Below are 24888 nucleotides of genomic sequence, written 5' to 3'. Positions count from 1 at the left end.
GGAGCCATGTAATCTAACAGTAATCAATTTCTACATTAGTCACAGTTTATTTTATTTAAAGTAAAGCTATATTTTAGGGGGCTTCCCTGGTGGCACAGTGGTTGAGAATCTGCCTGCCAATGCAGGGGACACGGTTCGAGCCCTGGTCTGGGAAGATCCCACATGCCGCGGAGCAACTAGGCCCGTGAGCCACAACTACTGAGCCTGCGCGTCTGGAGCCTGTGCTCCGCAACAAGAGAGGCCGCGATAGTGAGAGGCCCGCGCACCGCGATGAGGAGTGGCCCCCACTTGCTGCAACTAGAGAAAGCCCTCACAGAAACGAAGACCCAACACAGCCAAAAATAAATAAATTAATTAATTAAAAAAAAAAAAAAGTAAAGCTATATTTTAGCCCTTTAATTTTTTCTTTCAACTATTGGTTCTTAAGTGCTAGAATATAAGCACTTAAAACTGATCATTATGTGAACAAAATGCTTAATATCTTTTAGTTTAAGGTAAATCATCTTAATAATATGCACTGACAATTTCTATGGCTTAATATCGTCCTCATAGTAAATCGTGAAGAGCAATAAAACTTTCTCTGTTTTACACTGGCAAAGGATGACTCTTTCAAGAAGGAAGTTCGATCAGCAACACTTCGTCACAGTACTATTTCTGCAGCTGGGAAAGAGATTAGTTTCTGAAGCCTTAAGGCCTTTTTGATTTCTCCTTAAGGTCAAACATAAAATAAAAGGCAGGTTGGAAATATATAAAATGATAAATAAAATATATTAGTAAAAGAATAAGAAATAGAGAAAAATATTAATTACAAGTTTTCATCTTTTACCTTTTCACCGGCAACACCCTTTGCGCCAGGAATTCCAGGTATACCCTGAAAGAATGCACACAGAACTTAGGTTTAATCACCTCCTCTGAGAATCCGTGAGATGCCAAGCCCACTGCATACTGCCGAGGGGCTGGGGACATCGTGACAACCTCAAAGCTTTAGAGGGAGATTCTTCCTAGTTCCCCAATTTGAACAGTTATAGACCTACCCACAGTGTAGAAGGCAACTTTACTGTAACTGGCTTGTTATGTCTGAACACCTTTACAGCAAATTCTAGCTCTAAACTAAAGTTACTTTTCAAGGATGAACTTCCAAATTAGAATCCTATTTTCAGATCAACAGGAGCTCTTCCTGGCATGATTTCACGTATGGAATACAAAGCAAGGACCTATCAAAATCTCTAAGCCTTAAATAGAGAAAGAGAATGGCAGAAGAATGCTGGGTCTAAGATTTGGTGCTACTGGGAGGCCTGATTTCTCTGATTATTTTAAAGTGTCAGATATCATAATAAACCGAGGGCAGTCCTCATCATTACCAAGTATCCCTTTTAACTTGAAATAATTGCCTCCAAAGAGCCAAGAATACACGTGGTATAACCCACATGAACTTCCAGCCACATTAATGCAGGAAAACACCAATTTGAATAATTCAAAATAGCACACAATCAAAAAATGAAATCTTATTATCTCACATTGTTCCCTGAACATACTCTCAACCTCTTATGGCTCAACCCTGGTACAAGGGCTTCAGAACTGGTTAAAAGTAGGAGGAAGTATAAAGCCTGGACCACAGCTTCAGGGTTAGTGAAACGATATAGGAAGATTTAGTGAACTAAAGAGAGAGGAGGGATGCAAATATAAAGTTAAAGCTTAGTGTGGTTATCAGAGAATAACTAGGTATTCAGAGAAAAAAGTACAAAAATGTAAATGTAAAACTGTAAAAATATAAAATTAAAGCATCATTTCTTCTCCAGAACTTATCAAATGACATACAAAACATGTTTCTCCCCCAAGTGCATATCTTCAAAATATGTATATAAACCAATCAACATTTAAATATTCAAATACTTACAGGTAACCCCTGCAACCCTGCTTCACCAGGAGGTCCAGGTTTCCCTAGTTCACCCTGAAAAAAATTTTCGTTGAATCTGTATGAACTGCTGTCCTTCTTTTAAGAAAAGGAAAGACCAAGACCTTCTAAGCAAAAGGACTCTCCGCACAGCTGACCTTACGTGCACTTTTATAGCATGACCCAGTTCAGGGCGGGGAGATGGGATAGGACTTAGGACAGAAATGCAATCAAAATACATAATTTCCTTCTGCCTACTTTCATCAATGGGGCAATTTTACTGACTTTCTGAAACTAAGCAAACAAACATTCTATTCTAATAAAAATTTTTTTTGAAGTGTGATTGATTTAGAATGTTGTGTTAATTTCCGCTGTACAGCAAAGTGACTCAGTTATACGCATAGATACATTCTTTTCATTATTCTTTTCCATTATGGTTTATCCCAGGATATTGAATATAGTTCCCTGTGCTATACTGTAGGACCTTGTTGTTTATCCATCCTATATATAATAGTTTGCATTTGCTAATCCCAAACTCCCAGTCTGTCCCTCCCCAAACTCCTCCCCCTTGGCAACCACAAGTCTGTTCTCTATGTCTGTGAGTCTGTTTTGCGTTTTGCAGATAGGTTCATTTGTGCCATGTTTTAGATTCCACTTGTAATTGATGTCATATGGTATTTGTCTTTCTCTTTCTGACTTCTAATAAGTATCTTGAATTGACACTTGATTAAAAAATTAAAAGGAGGAAAAAAAGCCAAAACCAGCTCAGTAAATGTCCCAGTGACGTAGTAATGGAAACCCTGTGCCTGGCGGGCCCCTGGCAGGGACAACTTCACCACCTTTAGACTAAATCACACAGCTACCTTTGCTCCCGGCATTCCAGGTATCCCGTCCCGGCCATCCACACCTGGCAAGCCCTAAAGACGCACAAAGAAACACACTGTCTCTTAGAAACACATTCTTCTTCCCTTCATCACTTTCTAAAGTTTTATTACAATAATCACTTTGAAAAATGGGCTTGATGACTACAGCTCAGGACGTACCGTGTCGCCCTTGGGCCCAGGGAGACCAGGAATTCCTCGAGAACCCTGAGCCCCCTGCAGGGTAGAAGGGAGAAGACAGACAAGACACAATCAATTACCATGTGTACTTAGGTCACATCAAAGAGATCAGCACAACCTCCATGCTCACAGTGATTAACACGAATTCGAACTCACTCTGTCTCCCTTGGGACCTGTTTCTCCTAGAGGTCCTCGCTGCCCTTGATCACCCTGTATGAAAATAAAATTGCGTTTATGTAAGCAAAAGTAACTTATTGATAGACTTTTGAAATTATAAAACACCATCTACGTTACCTTACTATTGTTCTTTCATCCCAATGGCTTTGCTCTATCATGGATGCCTCAAGAAATCTTTTTATAAAAATTATATTATCCTAAAAATTGATATTACCATAAGGATAATTGAGACTTACATTTCTATTGATTTCACTGTAAAGGCATCATGCTTCTGTGCTCTTTGGATGAATAGGTATAATAAAATTAAGGTCCACACTGCAGGTAACCTTGACATCAGTAACTATGTCTACACATCCTCTAGCCTCATTGACTATCGTGGTGGGTTGAGGTTTGGATGAGTTGCCAACCTTTTCTCCATATTACTTACTCCCCCAGTCAATAATAATGATTTCTGTCAGAATTACCCAGCTAATGTTGATATATGGTGCAGGCGGTAATAGATGAGAAGAGTGTCTTCCTAAAATACAGCTTTTGTTGAATTGCTTAACTGCTCTAAAACCTCAAATGGCTTCCTGTTGCTACTGGATCACTTCGGATCGCCCAGATTGGCATTAAACACTCTCCATAATGTGCTTCTACCTTATCTATTCAAGTTCATCTTCTCAAAAGGAGCTCTCCACCCAGGCTGTGCCAGCCCTAAGGCAGCACACACCCCCATCGCCCCAACAGGGCTTCTCCTCACCTGTGTTCCCTGCCCTCCCCACCTGTGCTCCCTGCCCTCCCCACCTGTGTCCCCTGCCCTCCCCACCTGTGCTCACTGCCCTTCCCTCCCAGCACGGCTTTGCAGGCCCTCCTTCCTCTCAGGTCCACTTGGTGCATTACCTCCACCACATGTTCTGGAGCTTGATCTTAAAATGTTATCCTTCAGTTACATTCTGTCCTTCCCACTGGACCTTGATAGTTGGAAATTCTATTTTACTTATACCTTTTCTTCTTTTCAATGTGGTATGAGAGATATTAATGAACAGCTTTTTGGTTTATTTACTTCCAAAACAGGTGTGAGGCAGTCCACAATAAGGACACGTGTGCACATGGCCGTCAGAATATCAAATAATGAGATCAGAAATCATAAGAGAGAAAAAGGACAGAACTACCCAAGAACTTAAAGTGGGACAGTTTCTGTGACTCTAAGCATCCTAGCAACCAAAGCAAAAGGAAAACACAGCAAGCATAAAAACTTAACAATTTGACTATACTTATGAGAAAAACAAAACCCATATCAAGTCAGAAGAACATTTCTCTGTACAAAAAAGAGATGCTTGTCTTAATTTTAAAATTTTAAATAAATATAGAAACTATTGCCCATTTTTCCACCTTATTCACATGTAAGGACACTTGCACACACACACATACATACAGCAAAAAAATCTATCATTGATCATTGCTAAAAAATCTATCAGTGGATCCCATGAAAGGAAAACTACTCACAGGTGCACCAGGGAGACCTTGCGGCCCGGGTTCTCCATCTAAGCCCCGAGCGCCCTGGAAATAAACGAGACAAAGAAATGAACTTGAGATCAGCCATGTGTGCTAAAGGGCACACCAGTCTTTCTAAAGAACTTCAAGAGCCAGATAAAAAGGAGGTTTTGTGTTTTGTAATATATACTCTATTCATCAGTGAACCCGAGGAGTATTTAATCAGAAACCTCAGATGTTAAAACACTGGTTTACATTCTCTCATCCCACCAAAAGTACCTATACCCAATCTTTGATACCACCCTAAATATTTTAAGTTAACAAACACTGCGTCCATTCCTGATTGCTGATATGAGCTACCTGTTTAGAGAACTTGGCAAGCCTATTGGAAAAGGTTTGATCATCACACTCCAGGGTTCTCAGGATCCCTACAGGAATTCATTGATGGTGAAGACCAAGGGGCCACCCAAATAGTAGCTGCTGTGGACGCCACAGCCACCACACCAGTGGGAGGGATTTCTGGGACTCAAGATCCCCACCCAGACCTAGAATCAGGAGTCCAGCCATGTGATTCAGAGGAACGAATTGTAATAAGGATTGAAGCATCCCCTCTTCCATCCTGGATAGATGGTAGGTTCAGTATGTGTAAAGTAATTGATCTATTTTCTCCACAACAGATTTACCCTGCCGAGTGATGATGGCTAAAAACCACAGAGCTTTATACATCTAATCATCATGAAACTATCTCTGTCTTTGTTATCTATTGTACATATCGCCTCCCTATTTTCATTATAAGAATCAAAATGTGATTTGAAAACAAAAATATGGGGTTTTTAGTGCTCTCTACATAGGCTGCATGACAAGACACACCCCCCCTGTTTAAAACTTTTTCTCATCTACCAGGGGAACGAGAAGGCAGATGGACCCCTGAAGTGAACAAGCCGTCTCCTAACGAACAGGCTTGAGAGGAGGAGATGATAAAAGAAATGGAAGACAGTCAAAAGGGTATTGGGTAGATGTCAGGCCAAGAAAACCAGGTGGACGGTGTCTGCAGTAAAAATTAAAAATTAGAAAACCTTTGCTAGAAGGTTCAGACATGGGTAGAATCAAAGAAAGAAGCAGAGGCACCACAGAGCCTTGAAAGTCTTTGATCCCTAAAACTAGAATACAGCAGAAGGCATTCTCCGTCCACCAGTGAAGAAGAGGTTTGGGAGACCTGAAAAAGCCCTTGAATTCATCACTCACGTTGCCTGGTGGAAGCAGAGCCAGCCTTCGAGTTATAGAAATGGCTTGGCTGCTGTCCTTCTTTCTCCCTTTCTCTCTCTCTCTCTCTCTCTCTCTCTCTCTGTCTCATTGCTGTTCAGCACCAGCTCAGACCCAAACTGCTGTTACTAGGTAACCACTCCGCAGGTCTGAATTCACCAGAAGAGCTTTTTTCTTTTTATTGAAAACAATTTGACAAAAATCAGAGGAAATGAGAAACTTTGAAAACTACCAAGTAGCAAAATGCCTCAAATAAAGAGCCTATCAAGAACAGTAATTGGTTTCAAAGTGAGGTTCACATATTTCCGGAAGTGATTTAAACCCAGAAAAAGCAAAGGCCTGGGTATCAGCAACTTCAAAATAAATGGGATTTATCATTTAATAACAGAAGAGTACACACAGAATGTTACTTAAGGAAACATGAATACAGAAATGCAAAATATGTTTTTAAGAAGACAGTGTTTTTAGAAAAGAAACATAGAATTCTATAGGAAACAGAAGAGGGAGACAGGCACAGTGAGAGAACCTAGAGAGACAGAGAACGCGGCTGAAAAAATGAAATTGATGGAATTATTCATGAAGCAATTCCTTCGATCCACAAAAATGTGCATCTCTTTTTTTAAAAGGTTGAATTTCATTTACTGAGCACCTACAATGTGCCCGTTATCCCTGTCTGGTTGCTAATGAAAGACTCTGTGCTTCTGTGCAGAACAACATGAATTAGCCTCAGAGGTTCTGCAGAGGATAAGGCGAGGGTCTGGAGGGGTGGTGGGCAAAGAGCCCCGTTTTTAATTTTCTGGAGCCTACAAAGGGGCTTTCCTAACAAACTTTCTAAAAAGCGCTGACCACTTCCTTAACATCTGAGAGAAGCTAGACACACCCCCTCCGCTCATACATATATACACACACACACACTCACACAGCAAGAAAAATATTTCTGAGCTCATCATGAACGTTCAAGCTTGCGTTGTTATTGCTTCTTCTATTCACTCAGACAAGCAATCGCTGCCCTGCCCTCCCCTCCCCACCAAGGGCAATGCCTCATCCTTCTCAGCTCCACCTCTCCATCCTCCTGCCTTTGCCGGGCACTCCAGGTACTGTGTCAGTGTTATCAGTGTCAACTACTGATAAAGGAAAGAGATTAGACATAACAGCCCTGCTTACTCCTATTTACCCAAAAGAATTTAAAATATATAATAATAACAAGTGTCCTGTGTATGACTCATTTCTATCGTCTACATTTATAACAGAAAGTAAGAACCCAACCGAACATCTACAAAGCACCCAATAAGAAATAAAAAGTGATGTTGTTAAAGATAAGAAGATATTTGAAGTGGCCCAAAACTTCAACACTGATGCAGTTTGGTAGTGTGTCATCACCATCATGATCTTACTTTTTCCCCTTTGGCTCCAGCTATGCCAGTAATGCCTCTCAAACCTTGAGCTCCCTGGAAATGTAAAAAAAGAGAAGTAAATTCTTCTAGTTGAAGCACACATTCTTTGATGTCCTCACAAAAGCTGATCCAGGAGAAGGATGTTATCATAACCAAAGGTAACACTGAGAAAAAGTGACATTGTATTGCACGCAAACTTTCCTGGTTTAGAAGAAAAATCCAAAAGGAATTCTTCTGATGGTTAAAACCCTTTTTAAAAATTCTGAAGACTTACACAAATCTGGAATCGGAACAATGACTGATGGCAAAAAAGTAAGTATCATGAGCATCAAAGAATGACGATAAAGCATTTGACTTTTAACTCACACAGAATACACTGCCACTTTTGCCTCCTTCACGGTTTGTAACTTGGTTACGGGTCACATGATCGTGATTTTAAACCTTGGACTAATCTTTCCCCACCGGTGTGTGCCATCCAAGGCAAGAGGTCCCCAGGCAGCCCACAAAAGCTTCTTCCTATAAGTGTAGCTGGGGTCTCCGTCATTCACTTGCCATCACTCTACGTTACACCGTTTCTACGAGAAAAGGCATTCTGAATTCCAATCTGGGGCAGGAGGAACCCATCTCCTCCCTTCTCGGGCACAGGAGTGGGTAATCCTCAAAATGAGGGTGCAGGGTGTCGATCCTAGGATCCCCTTCAACACTGAATGTTGTCATGCTTGACTGTCTGGACCCACAGAGGCAGGGCTCCAGAAGCAGATGCTGTAGAGGTGCCCCCTGGGGAGCAGCAGTGAGCAGACGCCCCATCAGGAAAGCGGGGGAGCCACTTCGGGGCAACTTGCTGACTGTCCGCAATGGCTTAGGATAAAGTAGCTCTAGGCCAGTCATTTCCCTGTGCTCTCACTGGAGAAGACGGGGCATCTCCATGACCAACTGTTTGTTTTGCATCCAGGTCAGTCCCAGTTCTCTGTAGATCAGTTAGGAATGGCCTGAAATACACTTGGGCGGGGTGATCCAGCTCAGGACACAAAGTGAGATCTGGCCAAATCAGATTAAAGCTGCTCATTCTTGTGGGGCTTATTTTCTGACTCTGAAGGTAATTCAAAAAAGAATTCCAGAAATATTTGGGTCAATAGCAGAGACATGAGAATGACACGTATTGTCTCCCGAGCTTGTGCATAAGTGTTCCAAAAAGCATACTTTTTACAAATCTTGCGTTCCTTGACAGATGCTGTATATTTAGAAAATGAAAAACTGTGAATTTTACAGAAATATTTTGGCATATCCTCTCCCAAACCCCAGAAGTTCAGCAAGCAGTAATGATATCCTCCAAAGACCACCAGGGTCCGGCAACATAGTTAAATATGTTTCTAAAAATACTTCACCAGAGGTCCTTGAGCTCCAACCTCTCCTAGTTCGCCCTGGTCTCCTTCTTCACCCTGAAAAACCACAGAGAGAAGGGCATCAAATGCTATTCCAGCAAATGGACACTGAAATGGGCTCGGTCTAACTCAGCACGTGGTAAGTTCATCTGGCATCTCCTGAATTAGTCTACTATACTTTCTTAAATTATTTTATATGAGTAGTCCATATTAATTGCAGAACATTCAGAAAATACAGAGACGTATATAAATAAAGTCACCCAAATCCCACCTTTCCACTATAAACACCAGTAACATTTTGGATGCTATCCTTTCAAAGCTTTTCTAAAGAGAGAGAGAGGAGGGGAGGGAAAGAGGAAGAGGGGGAGAGAGAGAGAGAGTGTATGCATTCATGTTCTAAGTATGTGTGTTGTGGGTGTATTATTAAGAAAGTGTGATCACACTACGCAAACTTTTCCTTAAACTATAATATTTTTAATTATGATTTTCATTTTAACTTTTTCATTACAGTTTTTGTACCATGTACAGTTTATTTTTTTTAATTGTACTTAAATTTAAATCTGTCTTTTCTTCCATGGCTTCTACCTTTGATGTTGCTCAGAAAAGCCTTCTCTGCCCCCTCCAAAATATATAAATATTCATCTATATTTTTCTTCTAGTAATTTTATAATTTCTTACATGAAATTTTTAATTATCAGTAATTTATTTTTATGTAAAGATAGAGTAGAAATCTTTTTTTTTCCTGATAACTGGCACTCTATCCAATATCATTTATTGAATAATAGAGTCTCTCCACCCAGGTTGAAAAATTCATCTTTAATGTATGTTAAATTGATAAATATACTTGTTTCTGGACTTCCTTCCTATTCAGCTATACTGGTCTGCTGTATGATGTTGTCAATACCACAACATTTTAATTATCGAAACTCTATAATACATTTTAATCTCAGGTTGGGAGAATTCCTTTACCTTTATTTTTCATTTATAGTTACTCTTATTTTCAGATTTTCTTAAATGTTTACCCTTCCACATGAACTTTGGAATTGTTGGGCGAATCTTCACAAAAACACTGCTTGCTTTGTATTAGAACTTCATTAAATTAATAGGTTATATACAGAGAGTTAGAATCTTCACAATACTGAGTCTTTCCATCTCGGAACTCAGTGTATCTTCATATTTAGTCAAAACGTTTTCTTTTTCTTTCCACCAATAAAGTTTTGTTCTTTTCATTTTGTTGAATACTTCTTAAGTTTGTTCGAAAGTATTTTGACTACCTGGTGGCTATTGCCAATAGAATCTTCTTCCATTATGTTTTTTAACTAATTATTGGTTTAACTTTTTGATATTAATTTTATAATCTCTGATATACTTTAAAATGTTAGGATATTCTAAACAGAAATCCAACTACTGTTTCTTACAGAAAGATTACTTTACGGACTCTGGGAAAAATGTTATTTTCTCTCTGACAAAGGTTTTACTTTTCACAATAGATATACTGTTCTACATTTTCTACGGTAATGAATAACTTAAATTGTGAAGTTCATCATGAGAAACATTCTTAGTTTTTGATATTTGTTCATAATGGTAGATTAAAATCCAGTTCTATTGTTTATTACATGTTTCAATTCACCCATTTTCTTACTCCACATGCTATACTTTATACATAGAGATTTTTGCACACAAACACACACATACACACACACCCACAAAGAAATACAAAAAATTCAGTAGAAGTATTAATATAGAACATTTGGGCATCTAATGCAAAGAACTAGGCTATACCTAAATAATTTACACTTGATTTTTGAATGAACTCTGAGAGTCTTACATAGTGGATCTTTGTCTCATAATTATATTCAGATTACCTTCCATCAGATCATAAGATTGACAGTGGAGGGAGGTGGTCCTGATAGGAAAGCCAGTGAATAAGCTAGTTCATGGAGCAGATAATCAACTCATACGTATGATTAAATACTACTTGTATTTCCCCATGTAAGTACAAAAACAACAGTGATTGTAATTTTTCATTAGCAGGTTTTGGGGTATTTTCCCATAGATTCTTGATAAACCTTGGAGTAATGTATTTGACTGAAATATTTCACCAGCAGATGAATAGCACACAATAACTAATCAATAACCACAAAGCTAAATGACAAATTTAGGAATAGCAATTTATTACCGTTTTACTGAAAGATTTTTGACTATTCATTCTTATCTTTATAAACAATTTTTAAAATCTTCATTAATTAATTTGTAGAGTAAACTCAAGGCAGAACTGTGAATCTGAAAGCAAACTTCAGGCCCCTAGTCTCATAATTCTTCATCTTTCTGCTTTCAGTCTACAGTTAAAAGCATCTATTAGCCTTTTCAAGATTCATTGTCCAAGGAGCTATCTTATCTTCATAGGTCGATTTTCAAAGACACCACTGAAAGTTTTAAGTGACATAAACATGTGAAATAAATTAAAGGAATTTTCAACAACTGTTAATGAAAATTTTGGCCAGTTACCTAACACACCAAAAAAATTGCAGGTTCCCCAGTGAAGACCAAACCAAATTTGAAAGTCCAGATAACTAACTTGTATAGGTCTCAAAAAATGCTAGTTTCGTGGGAGAGTGGAGAGACACTCTGACTGACAGGTCCATTCCCAAAACCCATGGGATGGGGAAGTGGAAGTTCCCCAAAGAAAAGAGGTCACCCAAAAAAAGAGAAAGGGATGCAGGGCATCAAAAATAGCAGAAGTCTACTAAATCTGCTTTATTATACGTATTACCTCCTGCATATTTGGTGTGATTTAATATTCCTACACACTTGTTTTTGTGGTTAGATGATATTCTATTATATGCATATGTCATACTTAATTTAGCCATATTGGACATTTTTTCATTTCTGCGCCCTTAGCGCTTAGAATAAACTCTGGCACATAGTGGGTACTTAATAAATATTTGTTGGTTTTTTTAAATTACAAATTGAAAAATTCAATGGAGGAATGAGCACACAGAGAAATTTCCAAAGTACTTGATTTTTTTTTCTATTTTCTCCAGTTTGACATCAAGAACCCAGCTGTTATATGCCAGATAAATAAAATGCCTTAACTATTCAGAGCCTAAGTAATAAAAGACTTTTAAAATGAATGTTCACACTGTAATAAGGTACAGGAAATTGGCTTATGTATCGTCATTATCTGAGATTGTTCAACAGCTTTACCTAAGGAGTTCAAGAATATTAATGCCTGGGAATCCCCTGGCGGTCCAGTGGTTAGGACTCTGTGCTTTCACTGCCGAGGGCCCAGGTTCAATCCCTGGCTGGGGCAATAAGATCCTGCAAGCCCTGCGGCACGGCCAAAAACAAAGGAATATTAATGCCTGCCTGAAGGTATTAATAAATTGCCTCTCAAGCTCTTAACTTCTAAAGAAAAAGACTTCTGCCACCCAATAAAGGTGTAGAAGGACATATTCAACAAAGTCTAGAAGACCCACATTGATAAGAACAGTTTGACTTTGTAAAATATTATGGAGTTAACCGGAACTAAAATTCTACCGTGCAAGAAGTCAAATTCTTAGTTACTCTAAAGCGATTTCATCCTAGTGGATGAAAAGAAAAGGCAAATAGGTCACCTTGCTTTAAATTTCAGCCTTGGTTTTTCTGCAGGACATGCCAGCCCCAATGCAAGTTGTGCTGTGGATTTCAGTTTCTACCCAGAAAATAATATAAGTGCCAATTGCTAACTTCCAGATTACTCAAAATCTAAGTTACACTGAAATGAGGTCAGAAACAAACAGATAAACTATTTCAGGACTTAAGATGAGAAGCTATGAGCCAATTTCCAACTTCCCTGTTTGCTAGTCTCAGCAACACTTGTCATAAAATTTTACTCCTGTCATAAAATTTTGTTTAGTGGAGTGGAACAATCGGCTAGAATCACATTTGACTATCAAAACCATCAAGGAAAAGAGCTGAGTGTGACTGATTTGAAAAGGAAAGCAAGGGGTAGCAATACAGGAAAGAATGAAAGTGTATGGCGCTTTCTTTGTTCTATTCTTCTGTAACTGAACAATGTTAGAATATGATGCTTAATCAGAATATTGACGCATCAACTGAGAACTTGTTAATCATCACTGGAAAAGGAAGGATAAAATAGTATGCTTTGATTATTCCTTATAATTCTTTATAATGAAAGTGATCACGACCTCTTAATCACAATTTTCCCACTAAATATTCATTGTCCTTACCTTGTGACCTTGTCTTCCGGGTTCACCAATCTCTCCTTTAGCCCCTTTATGACCCTAACAAATGCAAAAGTACGTAAGTACAGAAATAAATAAATAGACAAACAAACAGACATGTTGAGTTTGGCACAGAAAGTGGTCAGAAGGCTCATAAAATGACCTTGCTCCCTCCAAATCTATGTCCATGTGCTGCTAAGAGAAAGGTGATGTCAGAGAAATGACAGCCTTAGAAGACCTTGATAACACCATGTGGGCTACATGACCACTGTATATAATAAATATCAGTTTCAGTTAATAGACAAACACTCTTCGAGAATAGCAAACACCCCGTTACCTCGTTCAGCCACTGGGCAATGACTCACTGCCAGCTGGTCCCTAACCCTCCCCCCTCAGCTCCCTCCCACAGTTGGGCGAAGGGCATGAAGTCTTCTCCAGCATCAGTAACTCGCTCTCCAGAGGTGACGGCTGACCCACCCAACGGGCTACTCCCTGCTCTCTGGAGGCGCCCCTGAAAACCCTCTGCTTCCTCTGTGCCCATCTCCTTCCTAGAAGCAGAAGAAGGGTTTCCCCAGACACACGACTTTCTGCCTCTTCTTGTACACAGTTTAAGTGCAGGTGACAAGCTATAAGCAGCAGCCCGTGAAGGTTGCAGCGCATGAGCAGAAATCCCCATCTTTCACTGTCAAGCCACCTGTTCTAAGCATATGTGTGCTTTGGGTCAGGGACATGAGGCAAATAAACATTCTGAAATTAAGTCTGTCAGAGCTTCCGCCCTCAGAACCTTTCTTGTACCAAGGGTGCAAGTCTCTGTGAAAAACAAGACACCAAGCCAGGCCCAAGTCTTCTGCAGTTATGGGAACCCACCAAAGCTAACCTCCACGAAAACCACAGTGGGAAACCCAGGGCCTCGGAGCCTTTCAGGTCTTTGGCAGAACTTCCCTGGTCTGGACTAGAGAGAGAAAGCTATTTAACCCCAGCTTTTGGTATTTATTCTCTTATTTTTATGGGCAATTTTGAAGTAGTTATGATGGCAGAGTGAGAGAAAAACACTTTTGGAAAGTCTCTTTTCTTCTCTATTTTGCAGTTTTTCCAATTCTTTTTAACTAAAACAGTTTCACATACATTATGTGTACGGTCCCTGGCCCACATCTCTCATCACTGGAGCAAATTTCTGAACCTTCATTTGGTGTTGTAGGGCCCCTCCATCCAATACATTTCACTGGTATTTCTTCCCTGAACAGCACTGAATAATCAAGCATCTGTGTCTGTCAGGGTACCAGCGGGAATCTCCAGGACTGTATAAGGACCACAGAATAAGCGACACAGACTTGCCTAATCCGTCAAAGTGGGCACTCCGCACCAGAAAGGCCAGTGCTTCAAGGAAAGGCTCTACTTTTCCTGTGGATAATACTCTTGAAAACAGAATCCAGCATGGAAATTATTCTCTTACCCTCATGCCTGGCAGGCCTGGATATCCAGAGCGACCCGGTGGACAGGAATGGGGACACTGCCAGAGAGACAGAGAGACAGTAAACCAGAGCTTCCACTTTATGACAAAAGGGTACGTCTTTTAGGATTCCAGCTACAGAACCCCAATTCAATTACATTCATTAAATAACTCTGACTACCCCCTTTCCTTTTTTATTCTTTTATTTTTAAACTCGGAAATATTCCTAGCTTACAGAAAAGTACAGAGAACATAACAAACCCTTTCCCCATGTATCCGCCACCCAGATTTAATGAATGTTACTATTTTGCCATATTTACTTCAGATTTAACTTGTTAAAAAAATAAAATGATTGCAGACAGGCCACTGTCCCAAGACCTGACCTTTGTCCCCTCCCACCTGCCCCCCACTCCAACAGCTCCGTCCTAAGGGTCACGTCCCCCCAACAAATGGACCAAAATTGCATTTAGTGCAGTTTCCCTACATCACTTGAATATCAGTCTGCAAGTAAAACAAGTCTCAGAGGGGATTATTTGACTTCTATCTTCTAACATTGCAGTGCTCTGGTAAAAAAACATGTCTTAGGGCTTCCCTGGTGGCGCAGTGGTTGAGAATCTGCCTGCTAATGCAGGGGGCATGGGTTCGAGCCCTGGTCTGGGAGGATCCCACATGCCGCAGAGCAACTGGGCCCGTGAGCCACAACTACTGAGCCTGCGCCTCTGGAGCCTGTGCTCTGCAACAAGAGAGGCCGCGACAGTGAGAGGCCCACGCACCGCGATGAAGAGTGGCCCCCACTTGCCGCAACTAGAGAAAGCCCTCGCACGGAAACGAAGACCCAACACAGCCAAAAATAAATAAATAAATAAATAAATAAATTTAAGAAATTCTCCCCTCAATTAAGAAAAAAAAAAAAAGCATGTCTTAGTCATAAAGTAAAAAGATTATGGAAAAAAAGATATTTCTATAATGAAAAATGGTTTTTTTGAGTGTACACAAGTGACCAGGTCACCAGTCCGGCCGACTGCTCTGCTATCTGAGTAAAGTAAAAGACAGAAATACAGCATATTCCAGTGAGGTCATTTTAAAGAGAATTCACCTTTTAAAGAGAATTCCTGGTCTTTGACCTAAACTGTACTTTGTTCAAAGGAAAACGTCTTACCAATGGATCTCCATCATGAAAGCCAATTGTTCCCTAAAGTAAAGAAAATACTAAAGTTAAGAATATAGTGAAACATTTTCATTCAAACTACTAATAACAGAAAGTTCATTGGACAAAAATACAGTCAATGTATTTGTTCAATAACCTATAAGGAATAAATAGCATATAATATGCTAACATTCTAAAAACTTGACTTGGCCTATTCTGTTTGGAGAAACCTAAATTGCAGTAGATTATTTCTTTCAGGGGATTGAAGGGAAATAAAATGAGAGAATAGAAAATATGGAGAACTCTAAATCATAAATTCAAAATAAGGATAATCTCCTAATTAACCGCATTTTAAAAAGTACTTAACTGTGTAAATCCTTTGTAAAAACTAGTTCCTTTGAAAATGTTCCTTTTATATGTCCAAGTTTTGAACATTTGAGAAATCACAACCCTCAAAGCACTTCAAATACAATGAGTAAACCATTCCCTGTGAAAACCATCTTTTAAATTCTTGTGATTTCTCTACTATTCTGGCCTAAAAAGACCAGCTCTGAATAAGTGAAAAAATCATAGTCATTCTGGAATTTTAGGACAATGACTTGATTTAAAGGTACTTCCATTTTTGGTTCTTAGGTTTCTTTAATCCCAACTCTCAGACGCAGAGAAATTCAAGCTGCAAATAACTTACGCTGGGTCCCGGGGGACCAGGGGGGCCCGGTGGTCCTCTTCTCCCAGGGTCACCCTAAGTTATTTGAAAATTGTGACACAGTGGTTATACACATGTCAAAACGTAGCGCACAAAACTGCTGAGGCATGAGAAACTGGCATTCCTAGAAACCCTGCAGAGCTCAGCCTGCATGGACCTGCCACCAAAATCGATGGGGGACCCACAATCCAATTACCTCCACAAAACCAGAAGAATAAAGGAGTTCCGGTCTCACCAAAGTAATAAGACAAGGCAGAGGGAGACTTGGGGAAAAAAGCCAGTTCTTCCCTATAGGATGATCACTTTGTCTACTCTGCAAACAAACTGGAAACACTACGTATTTTTCTAGTTGATTTTCAGGGGAACCAGAACAGCCAATACTGCTAGTGCCGTCCAGCTAACAGCAGCAAGGAAGGCTTGCGCCTGCCTGAAGCTGCAGCAGGGAAGGTCGTCACCTCTGCAGGGCCAGCCACCCCTGGGGCTCTTCACCCAGAAGCTGTCACTCGGTCTGTCACTGCACGCTCTTGCAATTGGGACAGAAGATCAAGATGGCTAAGTTCAAATATGCCATTCAGATGAAAATGGATTCCAGTTAGACTTAATATCCAGAGTTCACTCCTGGCACAACTTTTCCTTCCTAATGTTCTCTCATAAGAAGTCAAAAGCATCTGACAATCAATTTTACAATCATTTCATATTCATTCATCATTCACTAAATAAATTTTTCAAACAGTAGCACCTACAGACTCTCAATGGATTTACTATTACCTATCGTTCAGATAACATCAATGATTCAACTTTTTTTGCATATTTATTGAATATTAACATCAAACACATTACCAGCAATTTCTTCCATGAAGTTCAGCTCTTTACTGACTAAAGTTAAGTTCTGTCAGTTCGATTATGATTTCATGATCCTAACATAAGTGTACCTGGTAGGAATTTTAGGCTATTCACTTCATTTCCTGCAGAGAGACTAATACAAAAGACACTGGACCCCAATCCTGGCTGAGAGTCTGTAAAACGAAGGTGACACTTCTCGACTTGATCACTAATTCTAGAAGTTGGGAAGAAAAGTTTAGCTGAAAACTTCGGGGAAAAAATTTAAATCACTCTACAAAAACGATGGAGCATTATTACCCTGGTCCTTGTCAATATTATAAACTGGAATGAAATTCATCTGCCGTTTCCTGGATTTGAAGGGGGAAGCATACAGTTAGCGCAATGTGCCTTCCCTAGTAACATCTTCAGTTAAATCAGCAAATGTCTATCAATGCGCTGTGTGTGTGTGTACTCACAATCGGTCCAACACGGCCAAGCTCTCCGGGGAGCCCTGCTCCCCCAGGAGGACCCTGCAGTCAACAAATTAAAGGGACACGGTGATTTATGGATGTTTTTACAATCTATGACAAGTGATATCAAATACGATAAACTGACTTAGAATTATGTATCTGTGCTAGCTTTGGTTTCCAACGAGATGACCCATTTGACCAAATTTTAATTACTTAAATAGAAATTAATTAAATTAACAGAAATTCCTTAAATTAATAAAATACTGTTAGCAGAATAGGGGTGCTGTCATAGTAGCCCCCTAAGATCATTCAGGTAGGACACTATAAACACCACTGGGTACAGTGTTAGCTGGAGCCTAGGGTTGGGATCTGAGAAATGGGCCATTTTTGTAGACTATGTAAAACAAACCAAGAGATAATACTTACAGGAGGTCCAGGAATACCACGGCCCTAAAAGATTAAAATAAAAGTTGTTACGGTACGTGACCCATACTTAGTGTAAATACAGACGCAGAAATAACTCAGTTCAAAAATAAACAATAAAGCTTATCACTAAATAAACATAAGATGTTCATTCTACAGAAAGGACTGGGTAAAGAAAAGCAAACACGGCTCTACTTCTAAAGGAAGAAATTTGCTTCAGCTCCTCTAATATTCTTTTGATGTCTAAGCTAACCAGTAATATTTTTTCCAAACTTTTTTTTAAAGAAAACCAAAATACCGTTACTCACAAAGAGGCACAACCAGACTTTTTCTTATTCTTTTCCATTGTAGGTTATTACAAGATGATGCATATAGTTCCCTGTGCTATACAGTAGGTCCTTGTTGATTTTCTATTTTGTATGTAGTAGTTTGTATATGCTAATCCCAAACTCCTAATTTATCCCTCCCCCTCTTCCCCCTTTAGTAACCATAAGTTTGTTTTCTATGTCTGTGGACCTCTTTCTGTTTTGTAAATGAGTTCACTTGTATCATGTTTTAAATTCTGCATATAAGTGATATCACTTGTCGTGTTTCATAAGAAACCTACATTAAAAGCAATATAATACTGCTTTAAAGTTTATAATGTGATATTTGGAAGTTCCCCAAACTTCCTCTCCCTAGTTTAGGAGAGAACTTCCTAAAGTTCTCTCCCTTTAGCACAGAGAGGCAGGGGAGAAGAAAAGGGTTTAGAAACACACCCTTCGACAGGTAGGGCTATATGTCCAGACCCCAAATCCAGGAGATACTGAAAATGAAACGGTGTCACTCATGAAATAACCTCCAATGGATCCTAATTTAGTATGCTGAATTTTATTTTAGAGCTGGTCACCCCATCTCACGCTCCTTTACATTTTCTATCTCTTGAGCAACGCTGAACTGCGTGTAATCAAGGGTTGAAACCACGCCTTCTGCAGCCTCGCAACCTCAGTTCCAAGCACAGGGCCTAGTACATAAGAAGCTCTAATTCTACGCTTGTTGAACCTAATAAAACTGAGCATCAGCTACCTAGAGCTCCTATTCTCTCTATGCTTTCCAGGGTCAGTCTCCCGGCCTTGGGTTTCCTCTCCTCTGTTGGCTTGAATCCCTTGTATTCATAACTGTCTCTGATACCGTATTCCTGATAGCTTATACTTCCAGAGCTCCTTTTCTAAAATATCCTTATATGAAGCACCCAGTGGAATCAGTGTACATCCTCTGATAATGATATTATTATTTCTAATTATTTAGGCAGCCACAACAAGCATGAATTTCACATGACCAGTATGTTTTAATGATAAGTGGGACTTTTTTAAGCCATTCTTTGAAAAATTACTTCTATTTGAACATTTTAATATGTGGATCAATTTGGGGAATAAATGTTCTGCTTGGCAATACCGAAGTAATCAATAAGTTATTTCATTATCAGAGAACTAGTGGTTTGATAAATTTCACTAAATCTAAAAAAAAAAAAAAAAAAAGCATCTCTATAAGATGTTGAGCTCTGAGCTGAAAATATGGGAGAAAGGCCAGCAAGATATTCACTTCTGCAAATAGACTTACAATGGAAAAGTTGACAGACACCGAAATAAGGCAAAGAAAACAGTGAGAATAGAAAACAAGGAGGAAAAATACAGATTCATGACAAGAACAAAAGAGGAATGAAGAGCAAAATAGAAAAAAAGATAGCAGCCTGAGACCCCAGTTCTCTTGTAGACTGAAATAGCACAAGTCTGCCAGATTGTGCAATGTAGAAAAAGACTTGCCAGGGAACCAGGTGGGTGATGATATCTGACATATCTGACAGCCAATATTTCATTAGAGATAAAACCAGTTGTGAAGAAAGTGGGGTGATGCCCAGGTCTAAACACTGAATACTTAGATTTGCTTTTGTTATGCAAGAAACATTTTCCATCAGTGGGGACAGAGAGGGAGATGTCTATTGGGAAACGCCACCTGCAAACAGATGTATGTATTTTACACCATACATTCAAATAGCTCTAAAATTTCTCTACTCATAGTCAGAATGCTTATCATAGCAGATAAGTCATAAACTTCTTTGTGATGTGTATTATGTAGAAAACTACATTGAAAAATTTCACAGTGGCAGAATTTTACCTAAAGATAGGAGATTATCAACCACGTCACTTTACATTTACTTACTGGAAATCCACGAGGTCCCGGCACGCCAGGTTCCCCCTAAAAATAAAAATAGCTCCATTGTACTTAGCTTTTAGTAGAATGAATACGTAAGTGTGCAAACTGCGTAAATATTGAGATCATTACAACACTCCATCCTGGTGTTTCGGATGTAATTTTATTCAACTGAAACACGATTTTAGTTGAACAAGTGTATTTCAGCTACTTCACAACTAATCTGTTAGTTGATTTGGAAACACCACAATGAAATTATGCTTCCACACTTAATTAATACCAGCAATTAATACCAGGTGGCTAACTTACTTTCTGTCCTCTCGGTCCAACAGAGCCAGGAGATCCGTTAGGTCCTGTTAATCCCTAATAAAGCAAGATGATGTTAGAACTAATACAGCATCCTTAGGCAAACCACTAAGTGGATAATTTTACTTAATTTATTAATTATATACAGGATGGTTACCTATGTATGGTACAAATATTTGTAAAAAAATACCTTTGCATATTCTTTCTCAAAGCTAATGTTTAAGATCTGCCTGTTAGTTACTTTCTGTTGATAAATTCTATCCTATTCCTAACTTCCTGCTAAATGCATTGTTTATCACAGGGTTCAATAATTTAGTACTTTTGTCTCTGCTTTGAAAAATGCAAAATAATAGTTACAGTGTTCTAATAGGTAAATCTGATAGGACAACAGGTCTTGGCTCTGCCATTTAGCCATATTTATGTACCTCCTTTACTTTGTTTATAAAACAAAAATACTGTATGCCTCTGTAGCTTTTTATTTTTTAATTATTATTTATTTATTTATTTATTTTTGGCTGTGTTGGGTCTTCGTTTCTGTGCGAGAGCTTTCTCTCTAGTTGTGGCGAGCGGGGGCCACTCTTCATCGCGGTGCGCGGGCCTCTCACTATCGCGGCCTCTCTTGTTGAGGAGCACAGGCTCCAGACGCGCAGGCTCAGTAATTGTGGCTCACGGGCCTAGTTGCTCCGTGGCATGTGGGCTTTTCCCAGACCAGGGCTCGAACTCGTGTCCCCTGCATTGGCAGGCAGATTCTCAACCACTGCGCCACCAGGGAAGCCCTCTCTGTAGCTTCTGAATAACGTCTTGAGAGTTAAAATGTTCCTTCAATAGTAATTAAAACTAATCCATCTCATTATTGCCTTAGAGCAGTCTAAAGCTCTCTAGTCATCTTAGCAAAGACGACTGCTTAGGGAATACATTAACTTTTAAAGTTGAATCACTTGAGAGCATGTATGTTTCTAGGTTATCTCCCTTAGTAAAACAGCTAATTATTAAGTATACATTTTCATGTGTGCCACTCAGTATGCAGAATTTAAGTCAGTTACTGAAAATTAGTAGGGAAAATGACAATGTTTGGAAGTGATGCTTTAATAACTGCTTTAGCTTTACATATGATGGTTATAAATGTGTTTCACAGTAATTGACTTAATAGATGTCAAAGCATGATAACACTACATGTACATCCAAATTTCCAAATGCGTCAGGTAAAGACGCATTTTTATCTTTTTAATTTTTTCTTTACTTTCAGATGTTGTCATTTATAATGTCATCTTGAAGGGAACACCTTGCTAAAGACAAATATGTGTATCTATAGATATATACATACATATATGTACATATACATATATGCATGCATATACAATATAAATACCTTATAAAACCTATACATTATCAAGATTTTGAAAAAGACTAAAATGATATTAATTGAGGAATGGATTCCTTGAAAATATGAAAGCACTACTTAAAAATAATCACCAAAATCTATATTTAATCTGTCATAGTCTGCATAAATATCAAGAAAACGCAGTCATGTAGCTTATATAGAAAACTATTTCACTGATCACCACTTTTACATTCCTCTACATCAATTAATTTCCCTCATAACCCCAAAGAGTGAATCAAAGGAAGTAGAAAAGAATGAGTTGAAAATGTTAATTACTGGAAATTTAGCAAAGAATAAAGTTATTAAACACACACGGAAGAGTTTCTGACAGACTTAGATTTTCAATCTCCCCAGTATAACTGTAACGCTGTAACTTGGGAACAGGCCCCAGCATCTTAGTTGCTGAGCACCTATGGTAACGGAACGTTGGCTTTTGTATTTCAGCAAACAAACCATTCCTGCAGGGGCACTCTGGTAACACATATGGCACATGGGTTTTATAAACCTCAGGGCATGTCTGACGAATGGGGCGTCTAATGTCCACTCTATGCATATACCCTCCAAGACCAATCCTGGTCAATTCCCACACACACAGCCAGCTAACCATCTTCACTCAGTGATTGAAATAACTGACAAGGTTGGAGGACAGTAGCTACTGTATATGGTAGAACTTCAGCTCCATAATAAGGAAGCAGAATGGCTGGATACCCTGGAGGCCTGCTTCCAGTCACTTCTTATTTATACTGTCTTCCATAAGACATGATAAACTATGTCTAATCACTAGGAGGCTCTTTGAATTAATGAAAATACATTCTGGTGTCCAATGATCCAGTGAACTCTTTTAAGAACTAGCCATGTAGAAAAGCATAAGCTCCATGAGGACAGGACTACGTCCATTACAATCCTAGCACATTGTCCCGACATCTAACACACACTCAGTACACGACTACTGAATAAATTAATTTGGGTTAGCCTGTTGGGTGGAGGCATTTCACACCTGTCCTTCCACATCATCTTTACTTTTGGTTCAAATCCCGACTCTGGCACTTAATTCCTGTGCAACCATGGGCAAGTTGCTCAACTGTATGCAGCCTCAGTTTCCTAATCTGTAAAATAGGTATAATAATATCTAACTCATATGGTAATTTTGAACATTCACTGGGATATTACACACAGAGTGTTTACAACAGAGCAGACACTGAGTTCATGTTAGCTGTTCTTATTATCATCATTATTGTGTGGTCAGACTACACTAGATGCTAATGAAGAGTTCACATGAAGTGATGTCTCCTGCCCTCTGGGAGCTTAAAACCTCATTCAGAAGGGGTTCTGCAAATAAACAAGCAAAAAAATCTACGTATTAACCACAGGCACTGTGCTTCACGGCCCCCCTCACATTTTTTTTGCTGCCTGACTATTTCCACTTAAACTGACCTTTCAGAGTAGTTTCTTTATGACTCACTATCCTAATCACATAACATCTATCAGGGATGATAGTTGTATACATTCAGAGGATGTTCTAATCTCTTTACTGTAAAAAGTAGCATGGCTTAACTCTAATTCCTGTACTTCATTCTAATTCCTCTTCTCTGTATCTGAGATGGATGCTATACGAATGAAAAACAAAATACTACTTTACAGAGCTCACTAAGCATGCCACAGCAAAAGTGCCTATAAGAATATGAGTGATGAATGATAACAGCACAGTTGTCCTTTGGGAGCAGAGCTTCCAACCAAGCTCTGACCTCTTTAATTTTACATGTCTATAAGGGGAAAGAATCAACTTACTAAAGTCTTAGCAGGAAAGGAGGGATTTTATACGTATGCACATAAATCTCCTACAATTTACATTTACAGATGCACGCATACAACTCCAACTTGCAATCATTCTTATTTGTCAAAGAAATGACTAGAGGAAAATATCGCCAGTGGCAGAAAGAATTGCTTTCATATGAATGCCAATGAAGATAAAGTGCTATACGGGGTGATGTTAAAGCCAACTGTGTTCTGAAATTGCCTGCTGCTGCCTGGCAGAGCACACCAGCCGTCAACAGTAATTTCCTTCCAACATTCCAACCACTCAGCTCAAGAGACCCAACACATAACCCTACAAGACTAGCTGCCATGACTCGTTTACATTTTCTGTCAAAAATCCACTTGATTCAGGATAATTACCTTTAAGCCATGTTCCTTTCAGATCCTTCCAAACACCATCTGATTAACCATTTGTTAACATTACCAAAAAATACAGCTTTGCAGTGAACCAGGGTTGGAGGGTTCAGGTCCCACCACTGCACTTAGGTTCACCTACCAAGAAAGACAACTTACGCTTTCCCACTTACTTAGCTCTCAAGCCCAGAGACAAACAGCAAACTCTGATCCAGTTTCTAGTATTTCATTAGTCTCAAGGTCTATTCTCAACTTAGGGTAAAAGGTCTGTTTAAAATGTCAAATGTGTCAAAAGAGTGGAATAAAAAACTTTGCAGGTCAGGATCTTGGAAGTTGCATGTGGCTCCATTTCAAAATTTGGTGAACATGAAATTTATACCAATATTTACAAGTAATTATAAAATATCAAAATATTTTCACTATCCATTGAATTTTTAATATCATATTTCTTGGTTGGTAATTCAGATAACAAAAATTCACTATCATTCATTTTCTCCCTGTTTTCTCCAAATATTCATCTATTTAAGAACCTCATTCATATCTGCATGAGGCAAAGCTATCTGGAAAGAAAGTGACTCTAAAAATCAAGAAATCTGGTTTCTTTCACCATCTTAACCACTGAATAACCCTGGGCCCCTGGGGGAACTACTCGTCCTCATAATTATTCAGTGTCCTTATCTGTGAAGAATAATATTAGCCAAATCTACTTTCCAGCTTATTGTAAAGTTAAAGGAAATAATGTTTGTGACTGCATTTGAAAAAAAAGTTCTACTCAAATGCAAATTAGTAAAGTTAATTTTTTGCTCAGTTCTAAAAATGCCCAAAATACTGGCGCGTACATAAATTTCTTACTTTATCTCTCTTTCCTTTCTCTTTTTCTTTTTCTCTTGCTTTCCTTTGCAATTCCAGAAGATTGATTCAATGCCCTCATCAGTTTCTCCCTGAGGACCT

The 24888-nt window shown here is 39.0% G+C and overlaps 1 protein-coding gene across 3 annotated transcripts in view; it reads right to left on the bottom strand.

Moving 5' to 3' along the window:
• The window catches only part of COL9A1 (collagen type IX alpha 1 chain), an 83080-nt gene that overhangs the window by 31411 nt on the left and 26781 nt on the right, over positions 1 to 24888 (bottom strand). For 2 of the 3 annotated variants that reach the window (XM_036870855.1, XM_036870857.1), the window contains 16 exons: positions 20391 to 20444; positions 20091 to 20126; positions 17895 to 17918; positions 17475 to 17528; positions 16159 to 16212; positions 15483 to 15515; positions 14327 to 14383; positions 12880 to 12933; positions 8651 to 8704; positions 7266 to 7319; positions 4621 to 4674; positions 3112 to 3165; positions 2938 to 2991; positions 2758 to 2811; positions 1898 to 1951; positions 827 to 871 (listed from right to left, as the gene is read on the bottom strand). In XM_036870855.1, coding sequence (XP_036726750.1) covers positions 827 to 871; positions 1898 to 1951; positions 2758 to 2811; positions 2938 to 2991; positions 3112 to 3165; positions 4621 to 4674; positions 7266 to 7319; positions 8651 to 8704; positions 12880 to 12933; positions 14327 to 14383; positions 15483 to 15515; positions 16159 to 16212; positions 17475 to 17528; positions 17895 to 17918; positions 20091 to 20126; positions 20391 to 20444 — 789 coding nt within the window. Of the gene's footprint in view, positions 1 to 826; positions 872 to 1897; positions 1952 to 2757; positions 2812 to 2937; positions 2992 to 3035; positions 3166 to 4620; positions 4675 to 7265; positions 7320 to 8650; positions 8705 to 12879; positions 12934 to 14326; positions 14384 to 15482; positions 15516 to 16158; positions 16213 to 17474; positions 17529 to 17894; positions 17919 to 20090; positions 20127 to 20390; positions 20445 to 24888 lie in introns of those variants that run through there. The other variant, XR_005022098.1, reaches the window with a different exon arrangement.

Source organism: Balaenoptera musculus, chromosome 12 (assembly GCF_009873245.2).
Source record: "Balaenoptera musculus isolate JJ_BM4_2016_0621 chromosome 12, mBalMus1.pri.v3, whole genome shotgun sequence".
Classification (NCBI taxonomy): Eukaryota; Metazoa; Chordata; class Mammalia; order Artiodactyla; family Balaenopteridae; genus Balaenoptera; species Balaenoptera musculus.
The sequence above is the reverse complement of the archived record's forward strand: the minus strand, read 5'-3'. Positions and strand labels throughout refer to the sequence as shown.